General features: G+C 62.4%; 1 protein-coding gene across 2 annotated transcripts in view; it reads left to right on the top strand.

Annotated features, from left to right (window-relative positions):
* Positions 1-22733, top strand: part of COL20A1 (collagen type XX alpha 1 chain) — a 37544-nt gene that overhangs the window by 12849 nt on the left and 1962 nt on the right. The window contains exons 5-34 of one of the 2 annotated variants that reach the window (XM_010365223.1): positions 91-249; positions 1427-1585; positions 1908-2027; positions 2487-2651; positions 3268-3432; positions 3693-3850; positions 4319-4448; positions 5330-5475; positions 5559-5682; positions 5849-5988; positions 6365-6494; positions 6733-6875; positions 7072-7204; positions 8061-8209; positions 8387-8516; positions 9601-9636; positions 10926-11064; positions 13341-13483; positions 13796-13905; positions 14352-14510; positions 14595-14672; positions 15314-15400; positions 16336-16389; positions 19674-19727; positions 19982-20035; positions 20407-20460; positions 21066-21137; positions 22123-22158; positions 22250-22298; positions 22497-22664. In XM_010365223.1, coding sequence (XP_010363525.1) covers positions 91-249; positions 1427-1585; positions 1908-2027; positions 2487-2651; positions 3268-3432; positions 3693-3850; positions 4319-4448; positions 5330-5475; positions 5559-5682; positions 5849-5988; positions 6365-6494; positions 6733-6875; positions 7072-7204; positions 8061-8209; positions 8387-8516; positions 9601-9636; positions 10926-11064; positions 13341-13483; positions 13796-13905; positions 14352-14510; positions 14595-14672; positions 15314-15400; positions 16336-16389; positions 19674-19727; positions 19982-20035; positions 20407-20460; positions 21066-21137; positions 22123-22158; positions 22250-22298; positions 22497-22664 — 3444 coding nt within the window. Of the gene's footprint in view, positions 1-90; positions 254-1426; positions 1586-1907; positions 2028-2486; positions 2652-3267; positions 3433-3692; positions 3851-4318; positions 4449-5329; positions 5476-5558; positions 5683-5848; positions 5989-6364; positions 6495-6732; positions 6876-7071; positions 7205-8060; positions 8210-8386; positions 8517-9600; positions 9637-10925; positions 11065-13340; positions 13484-13795; positions 13906-14351; positions 14511-14594; positions 14673-15313; positions 15401-16335; positions 16390-19673; positions 19728-19981; positions 20036-20406; positions 20461-21065; positions 21138-22122; positions 22159-22249; positions 22299-22496; positions 22665-22733 lie in introns of both variants that reach the window. The other variant, XM_010365224.1, reaches the window with a different exon arrangement.

The following is a 22733-nucleotide window of genomic DNA, read 5'->3' as shown; positions in this document are numbered from 1 at the left end:
ACACGCGCCCTTGAGGGAGTGTGTGTGCAGCTACCCCAGTGGACCAGGCCCTCCGCTCCCACCCTGATGGCCCTTGGTGTCTCCCTGCAGTTGAGGATCTGAAGAGTAGCTCCTTGGACAGGAACAACCAGAGATCTCTCAGCTCTGGAGCCCCGGAGCCCACCCCCTCCCTCATGGGGAACCCAGACCCAGAGCAGGCTTCCGAGCCCCGAGTTGCCTTCGTGCCAAGCCGGGATCCGCCCATTCCCGGTGGGTCAGAGTGGAGAGAGAGGAAGTCTCCGGGGAGGGAGTGACCTTTGGTTTCCCACCATGAGGCCAGGAAGTTCTTCCTCATGTCTGACCACACACTCTCTAGCTTTAACTTAAGGCTGTCACGTTACCAGGTTCACTCAAGCCAGGCCACTGGGAGCAGGTGGTCCCACTACCTCTGACCCCTTTGGGAACCTCCAGCTTGGGTCTAGGGGGTGGTGAGAGGGTTGGGTCATGCTCTGCCAAGAGTGGGATCAGGAGCAGAGCTGGTCCAGGGGCCCTGGAGGGAGGGCCCTGCCCAGCCGGCCGCAGGTGTGGAGAGGCAGGATCACACCAGGACAGAAGAGAAGCCGGGTAAGGGGTAGGCACAGACAGGGGAAGTGCACTGTGTCTGCCCACAAGGCCCCTGCAGATGGGGCCGGGCTTCCCCATGGAACTGGGAGGGCCTGGCTTTGTCTCCTCCATCAGATTGGGGTCCTCAGAGGCAGGATTCTGCCTCCCCGGTCAGACTTGGAACTGAAGGAAGTGTCCACCTCCTTGGCCTTGGACACACCCCTCCAGAGGTCGTCGGGTCCCGTGCTGTCCTCCCCCAGAGCAGCTGGGCCTCTTCGGTCGCCCCACGGGGGCTCCACCGTGATGGCTGCTGGCCTCGTTCAGGCACCTCCCCAGGGATCTGGCCCGGCTCTGTGGCCCGCCCCACCAGGCACTGTCCCTGCGAGACTCTGGGGAGCGCCAGGCTGGGGCTAGGGGCTTTGTCTCCACAGCACCGCCAGGGCAGTGCTCACAGTGGTTCTGCTGGAGCTGTCTGTGGGGCCCACCCTCCCCTCCTCGTCCAGTTTGCACCCAGTGGGCCTCTGGGCCTGGTGTCTGGGCAGGCAGCGAAGGCCAGCTCCCGTGCAGATAGCCCCGTGCAGCCGTGGGGGACAGAGGTGCCTGAGCACCAGGCTGCCTCACGTTCGTGGTGGCTGGACTGTGCAGCCATGCCGGTGTGGGGCTGTCTAGTCTGGTGAGGCCTGAGGGTCTTGGAGTCCTTTCCCTGATACCTGACCCAGCCTGCCTCACTCTTGTGGCTGGAGCCCCAGGGAAGGTGATCTGGGGGCTGGGGCCAGGCCGGGAGCAGTTTAGGGGTCTTGGACCAGGGCTTCACCTAACACCTCACCCACTCCCACCACCCCAGCCAGCCCCCAGTTCCGCTGCCTACCCCCTGTGCCTGCTGACATGGTCTTCCTGGTGGACGGGTCCTGGAGCATTGGCCACAGTCACTTCCAGCAGGTCAAGGACTTCCTGGCCAGCGTCATTGCACCCTTTGAAATCGGGCCGGATAAGGTCCAAGTAGGTGGGTGCTGGCCCGGCCCGCCTCTTGTCCCCCCCGGGCGTGGTCCCCACAGCTCTGACTGCCGGCGGAGGCTGTGACCTGTGGGGGTCCCCACACCAGCCAGGGCTCCCACCTTGTGGGGTGGGAAACTTTCTCCACTTGGGGTATTCTGGGGATGCTCTGTGTGGGGGCCCTGGCTCTGCAAGCGTACTCTCTCTGGGGACTGGCTGCTGTGGCCGGGGACACCGCAGAGGCACGTGCAGCTCTCAGGTGTGCCCTGCGCCAGCTCCCTGGGCCCCTCAGCATTGGAAACTCAGCCCGTGGCCACGCCCCTGCTCCCCAGGCCTGACTCAGTACAGCGGCGATGCCCAGACTGAGTGGAACCTGAACTCCTTCGGCACCAAGGAGCAGGTGCTGGCAGCTGTGCACCGCCTCTGCTACAAGGGGGGGAACACGTTCACAGGTATGGCCCAGGCCGCCCCTCCCTCCATCCTGAGGGCGGACCTCCTTCTGCCGCCCTCCCAGACCCTGGGAGCGTGTGTGTAAATTGAGCTCTCAGTGGTGTGGACCTGAGCCCTGTTCACACCTTTATAAAGGGCAGAGTCACCCCCTTGTTTACCTTGGGCGAAAACGAGGGCCCATGTCCAGCACGTGGCTCCTCTGTTCCGTAGCAGCTCTGGCTGGGTCCACACCCAGCCCAGTCGGGGTGCTCACCTTGCAAGTAGGGCCTGGCTGGGGAACTTGGGGTGCCACTTGGGGCCCCTCCACAGGCAGACCCTCCCTGCTCCCTCAGGCTGCCACCTAGCCTCCTGGCACCCTGCAAGGGAAGGAGAGGAGCATCTCTGCTGTCTGGTTGCTGCCAGCCGAGCACCAGGAGGGGATGCTGGCAGCTGCCTGTCACTTTATTCTTGCTGCTCCCAAGGCCTCGCCCTGACCCACGTGCTGGGGCAGAACCTGCAGCCAGCGGCCGGCCTCCGTCCAGAGGTGGCCAAGGTGGTGATTCTGGTGACAGACGGCAAGTCCCAGGACGATGTACACACTGCTGCCCGTGTCCTCAAGGACCTGGGCGTGAACATCTTCGCTGTGGGTGAGCACTATGCGGCCCCCCGGCCCTGGGCTGGAGTCTCACCGTTGGGTGGGCTTTGGGTTGCAGCTGGGAGCTTGCATCGGGCACCTGGTCCCTGAGCCCCAGCTTCCACATCCGCAACATGAAGCTGCACGCAGAGCTGGGCACTGCCTGGCACTCAGAGGCGACTGCTCCTTTTCAGTCGCCTGCTGTTTGGTGCCTTCCGTAGAATCCCCCCAACCCCACCCCTGTGGCGTGAACCTCCCTGGTGCAATATTCACTGAGCAGCTCTAGCTGCCCCCTCTGGCCACCATCCCTGTGCCTGGCGACTCCCGCCTGCTGTCCCCTGGCGAGGAGCTCCCTGGCACCCTCCAGGGCCTGGGATTCACAGGCGAATCCACTCTGTCCTGTGGGAGGAAACCCCAGATTTTGAGGCAGGAGTCCTGGGAGCAGAGACCCTTCCTTGATGCCCCCAACCCCTCAGAAGCTCCTGGCCCGGCACATGGGTGGCAGGTGGGCCGAGTACAGCCCATAGGCCTCTTCGCTCCTGACCCACTCTCCACGGAGACCTCCACTGCAGGCGGCCCCCTCGGGTGACCCCAGTGCAGGCCAACCTCACCTCCCTCTTCACGAGCAGGTGTGAAGAACGCCGATGAGGCTGAGCTGAGGCTCCTGGCGTCCCCGCCGCGGGACATCACCGTCCACAACGTGCTGGACTTCCCGCAGCTTGCCACGCTGGCTAGCCTGCTCAGCCGCCTCGTCTGCCAGAGGCTGCAGGATGGGGGCCCGCGGCGGGGCCCAGGTGTGGGGCAGGGTCACCCACACAGGCTGCAGCCCCACCTGGCTGCTTTGGGCAGGGGGTAGGCGGACACTATGGCTCCTGGGTGGTACCTGAGGCCGGTTCCTGTGGCTCTGAGGGGGTCTGCAGCCCCCGCTTACATCTGTCCACAGAGGGGCTGGGGAGCAGCTCTCCTGTCCCTCCTGTGAGTGGCCACCAGGGGGAGCGTGGACACACGGGCTCGTGCGCTGACCACCTGTCCCCCACCCCCACCACTCCAGCAGCAGCGGCTCCAGCCCTGGACACCCTCCCCGCCCCCACCAGCCTGGTCCTGAGCCAGGTGACCTCCTCCAGCATCCACCTGTCCTGGACTCCAGCCCCCCGGCTCCCCCTCAAGTATCTGATTGTTTGGCGAGCCTCCAGAGGTGGCACCCCCAGGGAGGTGAGGGGGCCGGCATACAGGGCTTCCCGAGCCGGTCTGCAGCCGTTGTGGGTCTGATGAGCCAAAGGGAGGGCGGGAATAAAGGCCCACAAATGACTGGGTCCAGGCTGAGAAGGGGGCGGTGAGGGGCTGGCAGCCCAGGGACTCACCATGGAGCTGCGTCTGGGAGGCAGCCTGGGGTGAGTGCGTTTTGGTGGCTGAGGAGGGCAGAGCAGGGGTCGTTCCGAAGGTGCTGGGGATAGGTTCAGACTCAGGGCCCCTTCTCCCTTTGATGGATTGATCAATTGATCGATTGTGGTGGGCCTGCCCACACCGTGCCTGGCACCGTTCTGTTGTAGGTACCGGGAGCCCAGGCCTGTGGGAAGCAGGGCACCCGGCGGGCCCCAGCTGAGTTCACACTCCAGCTGACAAGCTCCCCGTCCCCCAGCACCCACCTTCCTGGCTCCATCCTTGCTCACTCCGTTCCAGGTGGTGGTGGAGGGGCCTGCCGCCTCCGCAGAGCTGCACAACCTGACCTCCCGCACGGAGTACCTGGTCTCCGTGTTCCCCATCTACGAGGGCGGGGTTGGCGAGGGCCTGCAGGGCCTGGCGACCACAGGTAGGTGGCGCAGAGGCAGTGGCCAGTTTCTGGGTGGGAGGCCCCACTTGTGACCGTCCCTTGGAGCCTGGCACCCCAGGGTAGCATAGCCCTGGATCTTAACCACCCACAGTTGGCACCATGCCCAGCTTGCTGTGTGACCGAGGCCGAGCCACTGGGCCCCTCTGACCCTTGGTGTTCTCTTCTGAACACCAGCTGTACCATTGGTATCATCACCCCAACCATAATCACAACCCATTATACTCCCTGTCCACAGTGTTCATGGAGTTCCCCACTGCTTGGCCCCCAGCACGTGGCTTAGCTCCTGGGTTCTTGGACCCCCAGGGATTGCCATGAGCCCATCTGTAATAGCTTTCTTGAGATGAAATTTACACACCATACAATCTGACCATTTAAAGTGTACAACTCCAGTGGCTTTGGTATATCCAGAGCTGTCACTCATGGCCACAGTCCATGTTAGATCATTTCATGCCACCCCAGAGGAACCCCTGCACCCCTAAGCACCCGCCCCCCTGCTCCTGCCCCAGCCACCTTCTGCCTCTGGACGTGCCTGTCCCAGATGTTTCCTGCAGGTGGAGTCACACCGTGTGGCCTTTTGTGTCTGGCTGTTTCCCAAGGCCCCTTTCACCCCCTGGAGGCCACATTCCTCCCATGACCTCAAGGCAGATGGCCTTAAACAAAACCTGTGGGGTGGCCTTGTGTCCCCAGAGCTGGAGTCACAAACCTTGGCCCAAGGTGAAGCCTGGGAAGTGCCACTTCGAATCCTGTGCATCTGCCGGGCGGTGGCCGCGCCCACCCGCTCTGGTGTGAGGGTCCTCCCGTGCGTGGGTGTGATCTCTGTGTGGGCTCCCTTCCTAAAGTGCCCCCTCATGGGCCCCCAGCACCTCTGTCTCCGCCCCGGGCGCTGACCCTGGCCGCAGTGACGCCCAGAACCGTCCGCCTCACCTGGCAGCCCTCAGCCGGGGCCACCCACTACCTGGTGCGATGCTCACCTGCTTCCTCCAAGGGTGAGGAGGAGGAGCGAGAGGTGAGCTGGGCCGGGAGGTGATGGGAGGCAGAGGAGCGGGGCAGAGCGAGTGGGGGCTGACCTGGGACGTCATGTCTCTGCAGGTGCAGGTGAGGCGGCCTGAGGTGCTGCTGGATGGCCTGGAACCAGGCAGGGACTATGAGGTCTCGGTGCAGAGCCTGCGAGGCCCTGAGAGCAGCGAGGCCCGGGGCATCCGTGCCAGGACCCGTGAGTGCCCCAACCCCGGCTGCCTGCCCGTGGGGCAAGTCCCCTTCTTGTTTCTCAGCCTTCCATGGCATGGGGGACCTCAGGCCCCCTTGGTCCCAGCCACTGCCCTACCCACCCCTGCCGTGGAGGCCACATGCTGGCCTTGAGGCTCTGCTGTGCTCTGCAGCCATCCTGGCCCCACCGAGACACCTGGGCTTCTCAGACGTGAGCCACGACGCGGCGCGAGTGATCTGGGAGGGCACCCCAAGGCCTGTGCGCCTGGTCAGGGTCACCTATGTCTCCAGCGAGGGTGGACACTCGGGGCAGGTGAGAGCAGAGCCTGCTGGGGGCCCGAGTGTCTTGAGGGACCACAGGGCCCTAAGGCAGGCCTGGGGTAGAGCCAACCATCAAATAACACACTTAAAACCACGGATGCCACGAGGCGCACCGGGGGCACCTGGTGTGGGGACACCTGGTGTGGGGGCAGATGTGGGTGTGGGGGCTGTGGGGGACCAGGCTGGGGAGGCCCCACCCCAGCCGTCCTACAGTTCTGTTGCCCTCCCATCCCTCAGGACAAGCCCATTTTCCCAATTTGGGGGGTCATGGGGTAGTCCTGGCCGCAGGTGCGGGGCCTGGGTCTCCGCCTCAGCAAGGGCTCCAGGCACTGGCTGGGCCTGCCATGTCAGCCTCTCACCTACTGCAGACAGAGGCTCCTGGGAACGCTACCTCGGCCACACTGGGGCCCCTCTCTTCCTCCACCACCTACACTGTCCGTGTCACCTGCCTCTACCCTGGGGGTGGCTCCTCTACACTGACCGGCGAGGTCACCACCAGTGAGTGGGGAGAGGTTGGGACTGGGGGCCTGGCGAGGGTTCTACGTCCTGCCCCGCTAGACAGTTCATATCAAGTGTTGTGGGTGCCTGCCCTGGGCTGGTGCTGAGCCAGGTGGGGATGGGCACCCGATGGGTGTGATGGATGGGGGTGTAGGGTGCTCCTGGGTGTGGCTGCCCCTTCTCTGAGGCGCCCAGACTCAGAGGCTGCACCCCTAGCCTGTGTCTCCACTTCCTTCAGAGAAAGTTCCTAGCCCAAGCCAACTGTCCGTGACGGAGCTGCAAGGGGACGCAGTCCAGCTGGCGTGGGTGGCTGCAGCCCCATCTGGCGTGCTTGTCTACCAGATCAAGTGGACGCCCCTGGGAGAGGGGAAGGCTCACGAGGTGGGCAGGGATGGACTCGTCCTTCAGAGGGGCCCCCCCGGGCCCCCAGTCCTGAGGCCCACGTCCAGGGCTCAGAGCCCTGTGTGCGCCCACCCTGTCTCCCAGAGATGCCTCACTGCCCATGGCCTGTGCACTGGACCCCCCAATCTGAGGACTCCACTGTACCTGGTGACCCCTGGGGCTCTCCTCTTCCTAGATCTCTGTCCCAGGGAACCTCGGCACGGCCATCCTGCCTGGCCTAGGGAGGCACACGGAGTACGACGTCACCATCCTGGCCTACTACAGGGACGGGGCCCGCAGTGACCCTGTGTCCCTCCGCTATACCCCCTGTAGGTGCCCCTCCACTTCCTCTCTGCTGGGTGTTGGGCAGGGATGGCCCAAGGGGACCCCTGACTCACCCGCTCCACAGGCCCAGGACCCCAGGCTCCCAGAACTGCTGGCAGGCCGGCCCCGGAGCCCCTGACCGCTGGCCTGGGCACTGGAGTCAGCCCACACGGGGATAGGTGTTCCCCCAGTGGCCGAGTGCACAAACCACGTCACGGAGTGTCTCACAGGGCGGGTGCATAAACCACGTAGTGTCTCACCGGGCAGCCCAGGCAGCAGCCCAGGTTGTGGGTATGGTGGGGGCCCTGGCAGGTGGTGTGATGTGGGTGTGGCAGGGGTCCGGTGTGGGCTGTGGCAGGGACGCAGTGTCAGCCGTGGCGGGGTGAGGTGTGGGCTGTGGCAGGGGTGTGTTGTGGCGTGGCAGTGTAGTGTGGGCGGTGGCAGGTGGCACAGTGTGGGCCATGGCAGGGGCACAAGTGTGGATGTGCCGGGGTGTGGTGTGGGCTGTGGCAGGGACGTGGTGTGGACTGTGGCGAGGGTGTGGTGTGGCATGGCTGGTGGCGCAGTGTGGGCTATGGCAGGGGCGCGGTGTGGGTGTGCCAGGGGTGTGGTGTGGGCTGTGGCAGGGACGTGGTGTGGGCTGTGGCGAGGGTGCGGTGCGGCATGGCCAGTGGCGCAGTGTGGGCTGTGGCAGGGGCGCAGTGTGGGTGTGCCAGGGGTGTGGTGTGGGGTGTGGCAGGGTGTGGCTTGGTGTGGTGGGGGCATTAGAGCAGGGTAGGGGCTGGGCGGCTGGTCCTCTGGCCACCCAGTGCCTCCTTTCTGGAGGGGCCTGAGCCCCACACAGCCTGTGCTCTCGGTCAGCCACAGTGAACAGGAGCCCCCCCTCCAACCTGGCCCTGGCCTCGGAGACCCCCGACAGCCTGCAGGTCAGCTGGACACCCCCACGTGGCCGCGTGCTCCACTACCGGCTCACCTACGCGCCCGCCTCTGGCTCGGGACCCGAGAAATCCGTGAGTCTTGGTAGAGCCTGAGGCTGCCCCACCTCATGGGGCCTCCTGGAAGGGGCATGGCCACGCTGTCTGCAGAGGGCGGCAGCTCTGCCATGGTGGGACACAGGGAGGCAGCTGAGCCGTGTGGACGAACAAAGTTGCCCAGGAAGTGGGACCAGGTGCCCTCCCTTCCCCTAGGTCTCCGTGCCAGGACCCAGGAGCCACGTGACACTCCCCGACCTGCAGGCAGCCACCAAGTACAGGGTCCTGGTCTCAGCTGTCTACGCAGCAGGCAGGAGCGAGGCTGTGTCTGCCACAGGCCAGACAGGTGAGTGGGCACCAAGACCCCAGACCCAGGTAGACCCAGACTCTGGCAGGCCCTAGCTCCCAGCCCCAGCCAGGCCCTAGACGCCAGACCCTGCCAGCTCCAGACTCATCCAACCCCAGACCCAGCCAACCCCAGACCCAGTTGACCCCAGGGGTCACAGGCAGGCAGGGGTCCCGGGGGGCTGGAGATGCCTGGTCCCAGGCTGGCCCTGCCTGGATTCTCCAGGGACGAGGACGTGGTCCCAGTTGCCTGGGGTCTTTCACGGTGGGAGCCACTGTTGCTGGTTTTTTGTCTCTTGCTGGTTTCCTGGAGAACCACAGGTGCAGGGTGAGGGCTCTCAGAGGCATCCAGCTTGACCTACCACCTCCCCTCTGGGGGAACCTCCCCGTTGTGGGGTCTTCCAGTCTTGGCTTGCACGCCCTTGGGGTCGCGGTCCTCACTGCTTGGACAGCTGCCCCGGCGAGGCGGCCTTCCCACGGGAGGGGAGCGGCTTCTCCTGTCGGAGGTGCTCCTTCCTGCCTTCTCTGCCCATGAAGGGTTCTGAGCACCTGCCATAGAGCAAGCCCATGTCCCGAGGCCCCCAGGACACACATGCCCCCAGCCTGCCCGCACGCCAGGCATCTCCCTGCCCCCAGGACACGCGTGCCCCCAGCCTGCCCACACGTCAGGCATCTCCCTGGCCCCAGGACACGCGTGCCCCCAGCCTGCCCGCACGCCAGGCATCTCCCTGGCCCTGCCAGCTCAGGGCACACCTGGGTGACCAGTACCCTCGAAGGGCATCACGCCCAGTGGGATGCCTGGTGCAACGCTGGGCCCATCGGGCTGTCTTCTGTGGGAAGAGTGGGGGCAGCTGCTTCACTCAGTGAGATCCAGAGGGGCAGGGACCATCCCTGTTCCCTTGCTCTTCTGGGAAGCGTGGGGACCACTGGTCTTGCAGGTGGCAGATGGGACACAGCACAGTCCCACCTGTACAGATGGAGCTCAGGCTGGGGCATCATCCACAAAGCGGCCCCTCCCCAGTGGTCTGTCAGGCACGGGGGGCCGGGCCGCTTCCACTCACACTGACCCCGTCTCCTCTCAGCAGCCTGCCCAGCCCTCCGCCCTGACAGCTCCCTCCCAGGTGGGTCCTGCGCGCCCTCCCCTGCCTGCCCCCCTCCCCTGCCTGACCCCCCTCCCCTGCCTGCCCACCCTGCAGTCTCTCAGGTTCTTCCTGGGCCTGGGGGCCAAGGGTGTCGTGACCTGGGACCTGGGGGTGGTGCAGTTGGAGGATGTTTGGGTGGGTTTGCACCTCCACAGACGTCCCTGTGGCTGGCTGGGCGGTGATTATTCCTGCTTCTCACTGAGGGAGCCGAAACTTGTGCAAGGTCAGGGCCAGGACCTGGCAGAGCCCAGGCAGCGCTGGGGGCCCTGGGTCCTTTCCAGTCCCATTCCAGGGTCCAGGGTCTCTGCTAACTGGAGCCTGGGGTCCTCATTCCAGTTGCCTGAGAGTGAGGCCCTCCCCAGAGAGGGGCTGAGAGGTGGACGACTCGAGGGCAGGGGACGGTGCCCCGAGGGTACAGGGAGGGCTGTGGGTGGTGAGAGCTGAGTCTCACCCAGTGCTTCAGTGAGTGAACCTCCGTGGGGCTGTGACTGCTCTGAGCCTGCAGCAGGGACGAGACAGGACGGTGGGGCAGGCGGGGATGGTGGGAAGGCAGGGACTGCTGACTTGAAACAGGCCTTGGAAGGGGCTGCGGCCTCTGCCGCCTCCTGCCCGGACCTGCTGGCAGCGCTGATAAGCAGCAGTGTGACTGGGATTTCACCCTTCACTTTGTACCAGTTAGTGCTGGAAAGGAGCTGGGGCTTTGAGGATGGCGTTGGCCCCTGCGGCTCTGTGCGGTGGGCTTGCCGGGGAATGGGGTCATTGCAGGCCCCCAGGCAGGGATGGAGCCAGCCGGCCACGCTGTGTGCCAGCAAAGGGGAACTCACTGGCGGAGGCTTCCTCGGAGGGAAAAGGACCGTGGGCGGGCTGGGGATGCTGTGTCGGGGGCTTGCTGGGGGGCAGGGGTGAGAGGTGAGAGTTGGGGCTCAGGGTCGGGGACTGGGCTTCCACCCTGTCCATCTCTGGGTCTCTGAAGCTGGGCATGTGGCCCAGTGATTTCCCAGGGAGGCCTGGGGTGGCCCCTCCCAGTGTGTTGGATTCCCCTGGGGAGGGGCGGGGGGCGATGCCCAGCCCAGGGCCTGAAGTAGACCCCTGCCCAGCCCCCAGCCCCTGTGCTCACTTCCCACCCACCCCGCTGCGTCAGCCCCTCCCTCCCACCGTGCTGCAGCCACTGGGTCCCTCTTGAGTCCCTGCTCCTGCCCCTCCCTCCCTCCCTCCCCTGCCATCTCTGATGGTCCCTCGGTGCCCCCTGCCCCCTCCATGTCCCCCAGGGTTTGACCTGATGGTGGCCTTCGGCCTGGTGGAAAAGGCTTACGCTTCCATCCGGGGTGTGGCCATGGAGCCCTCTGCCTTCGGTGGGACCCCAACCTTCACGCTTTTCAAGGACGCCCAGCTGACAAGACGGGTCAGGTGTGAGGGCGAGGGCTGGGGTGGAGCTGGAAGCCCATGCTGGGGCCGCTGAAGATTAGGAGGACATGGAGCTGGGGCACAGGCAGGAGACCTCCTGCAGGCTGTGGGACGTGGCAGCGCTGCCACGTACTCACACGTCGGAAATTCACATTTTACAAATTAATAAAATCTCCATGGGCAGAGTGAGGCCAGGCTTGGCATGTTTTTGCACCCAAGTATGGGTCTGTTTGCCATGATCAAACATGCAGGAGCCCCAGGCTGACCTCCTGCGAGAGCCTTTCTCCCACCTGAGGCAATGGGATGAATCTGCCAATAGCTGGATTTAGAGGAACCGATAACTCTCAAATAGCTTCTAAGATTTGGGATGACTCCTGATATCTCATGACCCTCCTACCTTATTTACAGAGATGTTGTTCATTGTGACCCTGAATTCTGATGTATGCTGCTGATATTTTAAGTTAAAATGTTTGATTATAAAGGTGGAAGCCAGGTGTGTTGGTGCACATCTGCAGTCCCAGCTACTGGGGAGGCTGAGTCCAGGAGGCTGAGTCCAGGAGGTTGAAACTAGCCTGGGCAGTGCAGCAAAACCCAACCTCTACAAATAAACAAACAAAATTAGACAGGTGCAGTGGCAGGCACCTGTGTTCCCAGCTACTCGGGAGGCTGAGGTGGGAGCATGTCTGTCTCAGGAGATGGAGGCTGCAGTGAGCCAGGATTGTGACACTGTAGTCCAGCCTGGGCAACAGAACAAGACTCCGTCTCTTTAAAAAAAAAAAAAAAAAAAAAAAAAAGTTACAAAGGTGAGTTACATTCTGTAACAGAGATTTTAAAATTACAGAAATATATATATTTAAAAACTCATCTAGCACTGCTGGGGCTTAGGAATGTCCTTCCCAGCCTGTTTTCTCCCCACACAGCCGCCCGCCCGTGCTGTGCTCGGCCCTGGCCCCCTGGTCACCACGGCATCTTCGTGGCTGAACTCCATGACTGTTCTCCAGCTTCCCTCACCATCCTCTCCCTTCCCCCAGTCTTGCTGCGCACACCCCCTGCGCTCCGCCCCCATGGCAGTTTCTCTTCAGGGTGATGTAGACACCCCGCCCTCCTCTCTGGGCAGCGGGCTGCAGAGCCCTCTTCCTCGGTGGTCTCAGGTGGTGTAGACGCCCCCTGCCCTCCTCTCCTCCTGGCAGCTCCAGGGCCTCCTGGGTGCCTCCCTAAGCTCTCTGCTCTCAAGCAAACCCTCCTGGGACCAAACAGCCAAAGTTGTTCACCACGGGGCGGCTGTTTCCATGAGTCCCTGTTCTCAAATGAGGGCTCCTCCCAGCCTTGCAGCCCGAGCGGGCGCTTCCCGTGCCTGTTTGCCCTTCCGGAGCTCCCGGCCCGAGAAGTGGAGGCGGATGGTTCTCTAGGTGCGGCCGCCCAGGGTGGACCCCCGTGAGGGCTGCCACGCCGAGAGAGGAGGGCTCCTGCTGTGTGGGGTCGGGAGGCTCCTGATGGGGCACCGCAGGTGCCCAGGCCCCGGATCAGTCTGCTCTCAGGATTGCAGGAAGGTGGCTGGACAGGGTCTTTCTTGGGCTGTTGGTTTTCATCCTAAGAGTGAATGGAAGCCAGATAGGAGGCTGTGGCCATTGGGACCCCAATTATGTCAGGGGCCTGAGACCCTGCTCCCTGAAACATTAGGGGACCAAGACCCTGGTCCCGGCCCTCAGGGTGTCTGGCTGGGCACTGCCAATGAGTGTGGGTCAGGGGAGCTGCTCCCGAGAGCAGAGCTGCCTTTCAGAAGTGACCCTGAGACCCTCCTGTGGGGTGTCCTGGGTCGGCACCCCCTCACCCTCACGGCGGCCCCCAGGAGCACGGGTCTTTGTGAGCCCTTGCTGGGGGCATCTGGTATGTGACCTGAGATGACCTTGGGCCTGGTGCCTCCGAGTACTTCTGTTGAATCCGTCTCATTCCACGGGAGGGGATTCTGTCCTTTATGTACCCCATGTTACTCCTGGGAAACCGAGGCAGGGAAGCCCCATGTGGCCTCATAGACCCTCAGCTCTGTGGGCCCACCAGTCTGGGCTCTCAGGGAGCCAATGGCCTCCACGCTGAGTCTACAGCTGGGAAGGGTGTGCAGGTGCACGGGTCCACCATGACCCTCAGAGCAGCTTCAGGGACTGGGGCTGGGGCTGGGGCTGGGGCTGGGGCTGGGGCTGCGGCTGCATGAGCGGATCGTCCTGCCAGGCTTGGCCGCCCTCGGGTCTGCTCATGTGCCTCCCGCTCCCCCAACCCCACAGTGACGTCCACCCAGCCCCACTCCCTCCAGAGCACACCATCGTCTTCCTTGTGCGCCTGCTTCCCGAGACGCCCCGTGAGGCCTTTGCGCTGTGGCAGATGACGGCCGAGGACTTCCAGCCCGTCCTCGGGGTTCTGCTGGACGGTGACGTGGGCCCCGCATCGCCCCAGCAGTCAGGAGGAGTGGGGGCAGGGAGGCCCCAGAGCCCTGGGAGGCCTTCAGAGGAAGTCCAGCCTCCAGGCCAGGCCCTCAGTGCCCCCAGGCAGCAGGGCTGTTGGCACCCACCCTGGGTGGGAGGCAGGTGTCCCGGGCAGGGGGCCGTGGGCCACATTGAGAGTCACCTCCAGTTTGGCACCCTCAGGGCTGCTCCTGGCCTGTCATGGGGGCTGCCCTGCTCAGGGTATAGGCCCGGCTGGCTGCAGCCCATTCTCACCTGCTCCTCCCCTTCCCTGGCAGCCGGGAGGAAGTCCTTGACCTACTTCCACCGCGACCCCAGGGCTGCCTTGCAGGAGGCCACCTTCGACCCGCAGGAAGTGAGGAAGATTTTCTTCGGGAGCTTCCACAAGGTCCTGGAAGGCTGCAATTCGCACCGCTCTCCCCTGTTCCCCCAGCTCTGAAGCAGCCGAGCCCCAGAAGGCCCTGCTGGATCCCTACTCCTCTCCCTAGAAAAGCAGGACCTTTCTTGGGAGGGAACGTTGACCTAGGGCTCTGTCCCTCTACCCAGCTCTTCCATCTTAATTGGAGTCGAACAGCTTCCCAGCCCGTCTCTTTGGGACTCACAGACCCCGGGAGGCTCCTGCAGCAGGTGCCATTTGGTCCATTTTACAGAGGGGAAGCCGAGGTGCAGCAAGGGGGAGCTCTCCCAGGGTCCCCTGAAACCTGAGGGGAGATCAGGCTTCTGACCCCAGGCCCCGGTGATGGGTGTTACTCCCCAGCTCTGGCTTGGCCTTGGGGGCTCAGGTGGGCACTGGCCCTGCCTGGGCTGTGGGGAACCTCCCGTGCTGTCTCGCAGGTGCACGTGGCTGTGGGCCGCTCCAAGGTCAGGCTCTATGTGGACTGCCGGAAGGTGGCTGAGCGGCCCCTCGGGGAGGTGGGCAGCGCACCCTCTGCCGGCTTCATCACGCTGGGGAGGCTGGCCAAGGCCAGGGGCCCCCGGAGCAGCTCGGCCGCGGTGAGTTGTCCTGCTGGGCCGCGCTGGTTGGGGCTGGCCGCCTCTCTGAGCCCCTGGGGCTGAGCCGGCTCCCCTGCGTTGCAGTTTCAGCTCCAGACACTGCAGATCGTGTGCGGTGACACCTGGGCCGACGAGGACCGGTGCTGTGAACTCCCTGCCTCGGTGTGCCCCGTCTCTTGCCCCTGTTCCATGAAGCAAGTTAGAGCTGGTGCCCATTGAGGGTCAGAGTGCCTGGGGTCTTGGCCTGTCCAGATTGCCACTGTGCTGGGAGAGATCAGGGAGGGCTTTCAGAGGAGGTGGCCTCAGGGCCAGAGGGTGAGTCCAGGGGGGCTGGACGGAGAGTCCTGGAGGCCCTGGGGCAAGCTGGGAACCCCTGGTCCCACTCGGGGCCACGCCCACCTCTGTGGGCCCAGCCACATGCAGATGAGTCAGGAAGGGTCCCACAGCTAGGCCAGAGAGCCCCTCCCAGCCTCGGTGACTCCTCTGTGTACCCTGTGCTGGGCTTGGCCATACTGGGGGCCCAGATGGTGGAGAGAGGGAGGCGGAAGGCACCACTCTGTCCTGGGCTCATGCAGACAGCCTGGCAGGGTGGGTACCCAGGGCTGGCTGCACATGCAGGGGCTTAGTGGCCTGAGCCCAGGACCTGCCCACTGTGCACTTGTGCCCCTGACCTTCACCCCTGCCTCCCAGGTGCAGGTCTGGAAGTCTCCCTGGAGCCCAGGTGTGCTTGGCTGAGCTCAGCTCTAGGGTCAGGCGAGAGCCAGGGAGGGGGTCTCTGATGAGCAGGGTCTCTTTTCTTCCAGAGGGATGGAGAGACCTGCCCAGCCTTCGTGTCGGCCTGCTCCTGTTCCTCAGAGACCCCTGGGCCCCCAGGGCCCCAGGGCCCCCCAGTGAGTCCAAGGGTGTCTCCCTGGGGTGACCGGGGAACCCTGGCCAACGTATTGCTGCCACTGGTGGATGTGGAACCCAGGCCCTCCCGCCCTGGCCCATCCCCCCGTCCTGCCACAGAGTTGGGATGTACTTCATGAGCCTCCTCCCTGCTGCGCCCGCCCTGGGCCCAGGAGACAGAGGCCTGGCCCAGCCCCTTCCTTCCCCCAGGCTGGGCCTCCCCGGCAAGCCCTCCTCTGGTGTGGAATCCAGTGTTTCTCAATGTCAGGGTTGGGAAGGGAGTCCAGGTGCAGCTCCTTCCTTCCCCCAGGCTGCCCCCACCCCCACGAGCCCTCCTCTGGTGCAGAATCCAGTGTTTCTGAAGTGTCAGGCTTGGGACAGGTCCAGGTGCAACTGGGATCCAGAACAGTGCTGTGGCTGCAGGGTGTGACGTGGGCCGGCTGTGAGTAACAGCCACTCGGACGGCCGCTGTCCTGGGTGCTGGCAGCGCAGCTCACCTGCAGCAGGAGCTGTAGAGTCCCTCTGCCCAGGCCTGGACCCCTGCCATGGGGACCTGAGAGGTCATTGGACCTGCCATGGCTGCAGCCGCCTCTGCTCACCCCAAGGTTCCAGCACCCCGCAGGTGATGGCTGGGGCTTCCAGAGCTGGCACCCTGGGACCGGTCAAGCACACTCACTCTGAGCACAGTGTCCACAGCCCTGTCTGCTCTGGGGGCCGGGGACTGAACGTGGAATGCCTGACTGTGAGAGGGCAGGACGGGCTCGTGTGTCCTTGCCCTGGAAGCCCCTTTCCTTCCCCCTGACAGCAGTGGACAGACCCAGGCTGGGTGGGGCTAGGTGCTCAGCGTGGACCCAGCATGGGGCTGAGCGGCTGGTCTGTGCCCCTGTACCTCGGTTGGGGTGGTTCTGGGGGCTTAGCCCTGTTTGTGCCTCTGCAGGGCCTCCCTGGGAGGAAAGGCACTCCAGGAGAGCAGGGCTTCCCAGGGCCCAGGGTAAGTTTTTGGTGAGTCCTGGGAGGTGGGGGGCCTGGATCCTACCTGCCAGAAGAGGACACCCCTCCCAGGGCGTTCTTGAGAGTGCAGGGAGCTGCATGTAGCCTCCCTAGGCAGGGCGGGGTCTCCCAAAACTGCAGACAGGCAGGGACTCCAGCACCCCAGGGGTCCAGGGGGTTTGGACTGGCCTCTCCCATGTGCCTGCTGGGTGCCTGGCCTGGTCCTGGTTACGGTGGAAGTCCCCTTTTCACCCAGATAGGGAGGATGAACCCCATGGCCCGACGGGGGAAACTGAGGCTTGGGGCGGTGAGGCCACCTGTCCTGTCAGCCCTGAAGGCCGCCCTTGATTTCTACGGGGCAGGCACGAGCCAGATGCCTTCTGTGTGCTGGCTGGGCCCAGGAGCTTAGGCCCACAAAGTATTTTCAGATGTAGCAGCATATGCGCGGTGTGCAGGGAGGTGTTTCGGGGGTGGCGGTTCTGGTTCTGCAGAGAGGGATGTGGAAGACAGTGCACCCAGCAATGATAGCAGCGCCCCACCCCAGACGTGAGAGGGCTGCCCTCCGGGCTCGATTCTAAGCATTTACCTAAACCACGGTACTGCACAAGCATGACACAGATGCCAAAAGTGTGGTCGGCGTGCAGCGAGGCCGTCCTCCTTCTGACCCCGACACCCACCTCTCTCCCGGCAGCCTTCCGGAGAGTTCTACATCCCCGTGAGCACAGACGTGCGCCTGGCTCTGGCGGGGCTGTCCTGTTGCACCTGCACTGCCTTTTCCCTTTGTCTGCGGTTGTGCTGGCTCCTGAGAGCGCATCCCAGGCTCAGATTCCCTAGGAGAGTTGCTGAGTGGAAGGGCACACGCGGGCCCCTGTGCTTTGGGGTGGATGTCCCCAGACTGGCCCCGCAGAGCCGTGCAAGGTGCTCCCCCGCGACAAGCCAGCACTGGCTTCCCAGCCCCATCTTGTGTAACTGGCTGCTTCGGGAGCCGTCTGATAGATGAAAATGCATTTCTCTTCCAAGCAGCGTGAACGTCCTTTGAAAGTTGCCAATGTTTTCTTGCTGGGGATGTCCTCTGACTTCTCCACTGTTATTTTTCTTAATAATTTGTGGGCACGCTTTTTACTTGCTGGAACCAGCCCTGTGTCTGTGATGTGAGTTTTGACTGCGTTTGGCATTTTCTTGTCTTTTGACCTTGTTGGCAATGTGCGTTTCCATACAGAGTTTAAAATAACTTTTACGTAGTCCGTGTTAGTGCTCTGTTCTATGGCTTCTGAATTCTGTATCCTGTTTTAAAGGGTCTTCCTTACTCCGAGAGTAGAGAGCGCCTCCTCCTGGTTCCTCCTGGTGCTTGCAGGCCCTTTTCAGTACTCCCAGGCGGATTCCTCTAGAGCTGATTTTGTTACAACGCTGGGGAGGACAGAGGACGGGGAGGACTCCGGCTTCATCTCTTCACAGACCACCCGTGGTCGCCTGAGTCTTTCATTACACAGCCAGCCCCTCGGGGAAGTTAAACGCTGTTGCTCTTGTGATGTCCCAAGGCCCCTGTGTGTTTTGGCGGTTTTCAGGTGCTCCAAATCCATCCCGTTGATTTGTCTGCTGTTCACATGCAAGGGCAGTGCTTATTAAATTATTACAGATTTATTTAAAACTTGGATGCCAGGCGGGCTGGTCTTCTTTTTTCTTTATTCCCCCAGATTTTTTTTCCTGGCTCTTTTTGATTATTTCATTGTTCAGTGAACTGTAGAATCAACTTCTCTGTTTAAGCTCAACAATTCAGTTGGCGTTTTTATTGGAACCGCTTATAGACATACTGTTCGCTTTATAGGCATACTCGGGAACAGATGACGTTTTTATGGTGTTGAGTCTTCTCATCCAAAAACACAGCCATCCTGTCATTTGTTAACAGGGCCTTTTGTGGCCCTCAGTACAGCGTGGGGACGGTCGCTTCCTACAGACCCGCTCAGTTCTCCTTCGTCCCTGCGTAGTTCCTCTTTTTTGTTGCTGTTGTAAGTTAGGTCTTCTCTCTCATTACAGCGTCTACCTCATTATTTTCACACAGGTTTCTTTCTCAATTATCTTCTTTATGATTTTCTTGGGTGTTCCAGGTTTACAGTGACATCACCTGCAAAGAAACACTTCACCTTCGGCTTTTCGGTCTTGATCACTCGAATTTCTTTTTCTTATCTGATGGTGTTGGTGAATACTCCAGAATTCTGTCAGAAAGCAGTGGTGGTAGCAGATATTCTCATTTTCTTCTTGGCTTAACAAAAGTGCTTCTAGCATTTGACCGTTAAAATGCTGTCCTGGAAGCGGAGACAGGTGCATTTTGTCATCTGGTAGTGAAGTCCATCCACTCTTATTTTATTAGATTTAAAACATCAAGAATGCGCATTAAACAAGCTCTAGTGCTGTTATGGACATAATGAAATGACTGTGCCTTTTGAGCTATTAATTGTAGGATATCTCTAAATACTGGATGATTCCTGCATCCGTCAAAAATCTGACATGGTCGCTGAATTCTTGTTATCCGTGTCATGTGCTGCAGAGTTCAGCTTGCTGACATTTTGTTTTGGATTTTGCATTGGTGCTTATAAATAAGACTGTCGCAGTTTTCTTTATAGTGTTTGGAACTTCGATTTGCTTTGTTCAAAAGATAATTTGGGTTTAAACAGCAGCAGTGTCTGCCCTACAGGGTTGGATTTCCCATAAAACCTGAGTCTAGTGTTTTGGGGTCCAGAGCTTGAGAAAGTCTTCTGTCTCTTCCATACAGTTGGCCTGTGGGGGGTCTCTGGCTTTTCCTCAGTGATTTCTGCAGCGCCCCCCACATCCCCGTTGGAACCCAGAGTTGGGCAGTGGAGGGCTGGGGTGGGGTTGGTTGGAACTGGCTTCACAGGCTTGGCTCGGCCGTTCTCTGGCGCTGCAGACCCCTACTGTGGGTGCTCCCAGACCCTCCCAGGGTGGCCAGTGAGGGTGCTGAGGCTGCCCCTGCCTCTTTAGTGGAGAGGGCCTGGGCCTGAATGCCCAGAGGGCCGAGAGGGCGGGCTGTGACCCAGAGGGGCCAGAGGAGGAGCAGCCAGCATGACTTTTTCAGGCCCTCCCCACTGTGTCTCCAGGGAGAGCCCGGGCCACCTGGACAGATGGGACCAGAAGGTCCTGGAGGCCAGCAGGGGTCACCGGGGACCCAAGGCCGCGCAGTCCCAGGGCCTGTGGTAAGTGTCACCCATTCCCTGCCTTCCTGCCCTGTGCCCCCTCCGCTTCACTGTCCAGCCCATCATCCCCCTCCAGGGTCCACCAGGGGTCAAAGGAGAGAAAGGAGACCATGGGCTCCCAGGCTTGCAGGTAGTGTGGCTGGGGCCGGGGGCCACAGGGGTTGGTGGTGGCGGGGGGGAAGGACGTGTGGGCAGCGGGGAAAGGACGTGTGGCCGGGGCCGGGGGCCACAGGGGTTGGTGGCGGCGGCGGGGGGAAGTACAGGGATGGAGATGGGGAGTGCATGGGGGACACAGGGGTCGGGGGGTGAGGCCTCACAGGCAGGGCCACCTCTTCCGGATGTGACCTTGGCCCCTGCCTGGCTGGCCCCTCTGTTCTCTCCCAGGGCCACCCCGGCCACCAGGGCATCCCTGGGAGAGTTGGCCTCCAGGGACCAAAGGTGCTGACTCTGGGCTTGGAGGGTTCTGTCAGGGTGGTAGAGACTGGCCTGTGGTGGTGGGGGTGCTTGGAGATGGAGACTGTGGGGTAGGGAGGGGGAGGTGCTTCCTCCTGGGCTCCTGCCTCACCCACTGCACCATCCCCTTCAGCCTATGGCCTGGCCAGAAGGCAGGAGAGCTCCAGCCCACCCCAGGCAGGAGCTGTCACTGAGGGGTCAGGTCGGGGGTGGCTGAGTAGGAGCCTGGCAGCCTCAGCTGCCTCACCTTTGCTACTTGGGTTATGGTTGTATTGGGTGCTGCGGGGGGCTGTCACCATGGGAGGGCTGGGTACAGGTACAAACCCCACCCAGCTTGCGCCTTCCTATGTCATCAGGGAATGAGAGGCCTGGAGGGAACTGCTGGCCTGCCCGGACCCCCTGGCCCCAGGGTAGGCACCAACCTTCCATGACCCCCACCCCCACCCAGGGCTCCTATGTTCCAGAGGCCAGGCAGAGGTTAGTCTGAACACCAGCTGTCACCCCTAGGTCACCCCAGGAAGTGGCCTGGGAGGGCCTCACTTCTGCTGGAACTTTCTGCAGGGCCCTGTGGGCGGGTGAGCATCTGCCCAGGAGCACTACATGCCCCCAAGTGAGGGCTCTGTGCTGAGGACTCAGTTCCTGGGAGACCTTGATGGGAGATCTCCTGGCGTTGGCCTTGGGCTGAGTGCTGCAGGCCAAGTTGCCTCCCCGTAAGCACCACTTCCGGGGAAGCCTAACTTGCAGTCACACTGGGGCAGCTGGAACAGCTAGGGACATTTAGAGCAGCGTGGGTGCTGACAGCACTGGAGGAGGAGCGCAGGGCATGGGGAGCCAGGGCCTGGAGGCAGGGGAGGCACCGCCTGCCAGAGGAATGGCCTGAGGGAGGCTGGGGCCAGCCGGGGATCCACTGCCCTTGTCAGGTCAAGGGGGCCCTGGGACGTCTGGGAACCAGGGCTGAAGTGGGAGCAGATTTGCTGGGGGCCTAAGCCAAACCCTGACTTCCATGTCTCTGCAGGGGTTCCACGGCATGGCAGGGGCCAGGGGCACTAGTGGAGAGCGAGGAGCCCCAGGGGCCGTGGGGCCCACAGTAAGTTCACTTCCAACACCCACCAGCCAAAGGTGGGGGAGTGAAGGGTGCAATCCCCATTTGCTCAGGGACTTCCTGCTGACCACCCAGGGACTTCCTGTTGATAGCCCATGGACTTCCTGTTGACAGCCCATGGACTTCCTGTTGACCACCCAGGGACTTCCTGTTGACCTCCCAAGGACTTCCTGTTGACTGCCAGGGACTTCCTGTTTACCACTCAGGGACTTCCTGTTGATGGCCCAGGGACTTCCTGTTGATCACTCAGGGACTTCCTTTGACCACCCAGGGACTTCCTGTTGACCGCTCAGGGACTTCCCATTTGTTGTTGGAGGCCTGTTCTGAGCTGGGAGCTTGGTGCTGGTGCTAGTGCAAGAGAGTAGAGCTAGGGGCTGGTTCTGTACCTCCCCCAACCCCACCCAGGACAGACCTGGTGGAGGGGATGTGGTGGGGCGGCAGGCTCCATGGAGGGTAGGGGGCAGACGTGGGAGATGGGAGTGTAGTATCCCCTGGGGGATGCCTTGACTTTCAGCAGCTCCATGGGCCCCCGCTTAGGTGGGCTCCAGGTTCCCCAAGGAGCTGGAGAGGTGGAAGAAGACAGAAGATGGCAAGGAAGCGCTGGCACAGGCCTGGCCTGGGCCCGGGAAGGGTCTGTTCTCTGGGCAGTGTCCCACACCCGCCATCTCCCTTAGCACAAAATCTACAGTCAGAGGCAAGTCCTTTGTGGCACAAGTTCCAGCCCCACTCAGGACTCTGCTGCAGAACCAAACTTCTCACATGCCTGCTCTGGGGTGCAGGCAAGGACCACAGGCTCGTGCGATCTGGGAATTTGGGATTGGGCTTTGGCTCTGCCTGCCCCGTGGGGTCACACTGCCACTGTGGCTATCAGGCTGCCCAAGCCATGATCCACCCCAGGGCCATCTCACACTTCTCACGTGTGGTCTCAGGCCATCCCTGCTGACTTCTTTTCTCTTCTCCTCCTCATCAGGGGCTGCCGGGGCCCAAAGGGGAACGAGGAGAGAAGGTGAGTGAGACTGAGAGTCTGGCTCAGCTCGGGATCACCTGGGAAGGCACCAGCCACACGGGTCCCAAAGCTGCACCACCTTCCCTTCCAGGGCGAGCCACAGTCTCTCGCCACCCTCTACCAGCTTGTGAGCCAGGCCTGTGAGTCCGCCATCCAGAGTGAGTGAAGCCAGTAGCCCTGTACCTGTGCCCACCACACCTGTCTGTCCTCACAGTGGCCAGGCCGAGAGAGGCCACCTTTACCCACCGTTAGCACACCTGGGTATCCTGGCATGGCCTGCCCAGGCCTCGCATCCCCTGGCCCCCGCTGCATCCTGCTGACACCCCTCCTTCCCACAGCACACGTGTCAAAGTTTGACTCCTTCCACGAGAACACCAGGCCCCCAATGCCCATCTTGGAGCAGAAGCTGGAGCCGGGCACTGAGCCCCTGGGGTCCTCTGGCACCCGCAGCAAAGCCCTGCTTCCTGGAGAATGGGGGCATGGTAGCCGCCGCCTAGAGGGCAGAGGTACTGGGCTCCTGGCTCTTGGGGAGGGAGTTGTGGCCAGCAGGGAGCCAGTTGTCCCCTGGTCCTGGG

This window comes from Rhinopithecus roxellana, chromosome 13 (assembly GCF_007565055.1).
Source record: "Rhinopithecus roxellana isolate Shanxi Qingling chromosome 13, ASM756505v1, whole genome shotgun sequence".
NCBI lineage: Eukaryota > Metazoa > Chordata > Mammalia > Primates > Cercopithecidae > Rhinopithecus > Rhinopithecus roxellana.
This window is presented reverse-complemented; position numbering and strand designations above follow the sequence as displayed.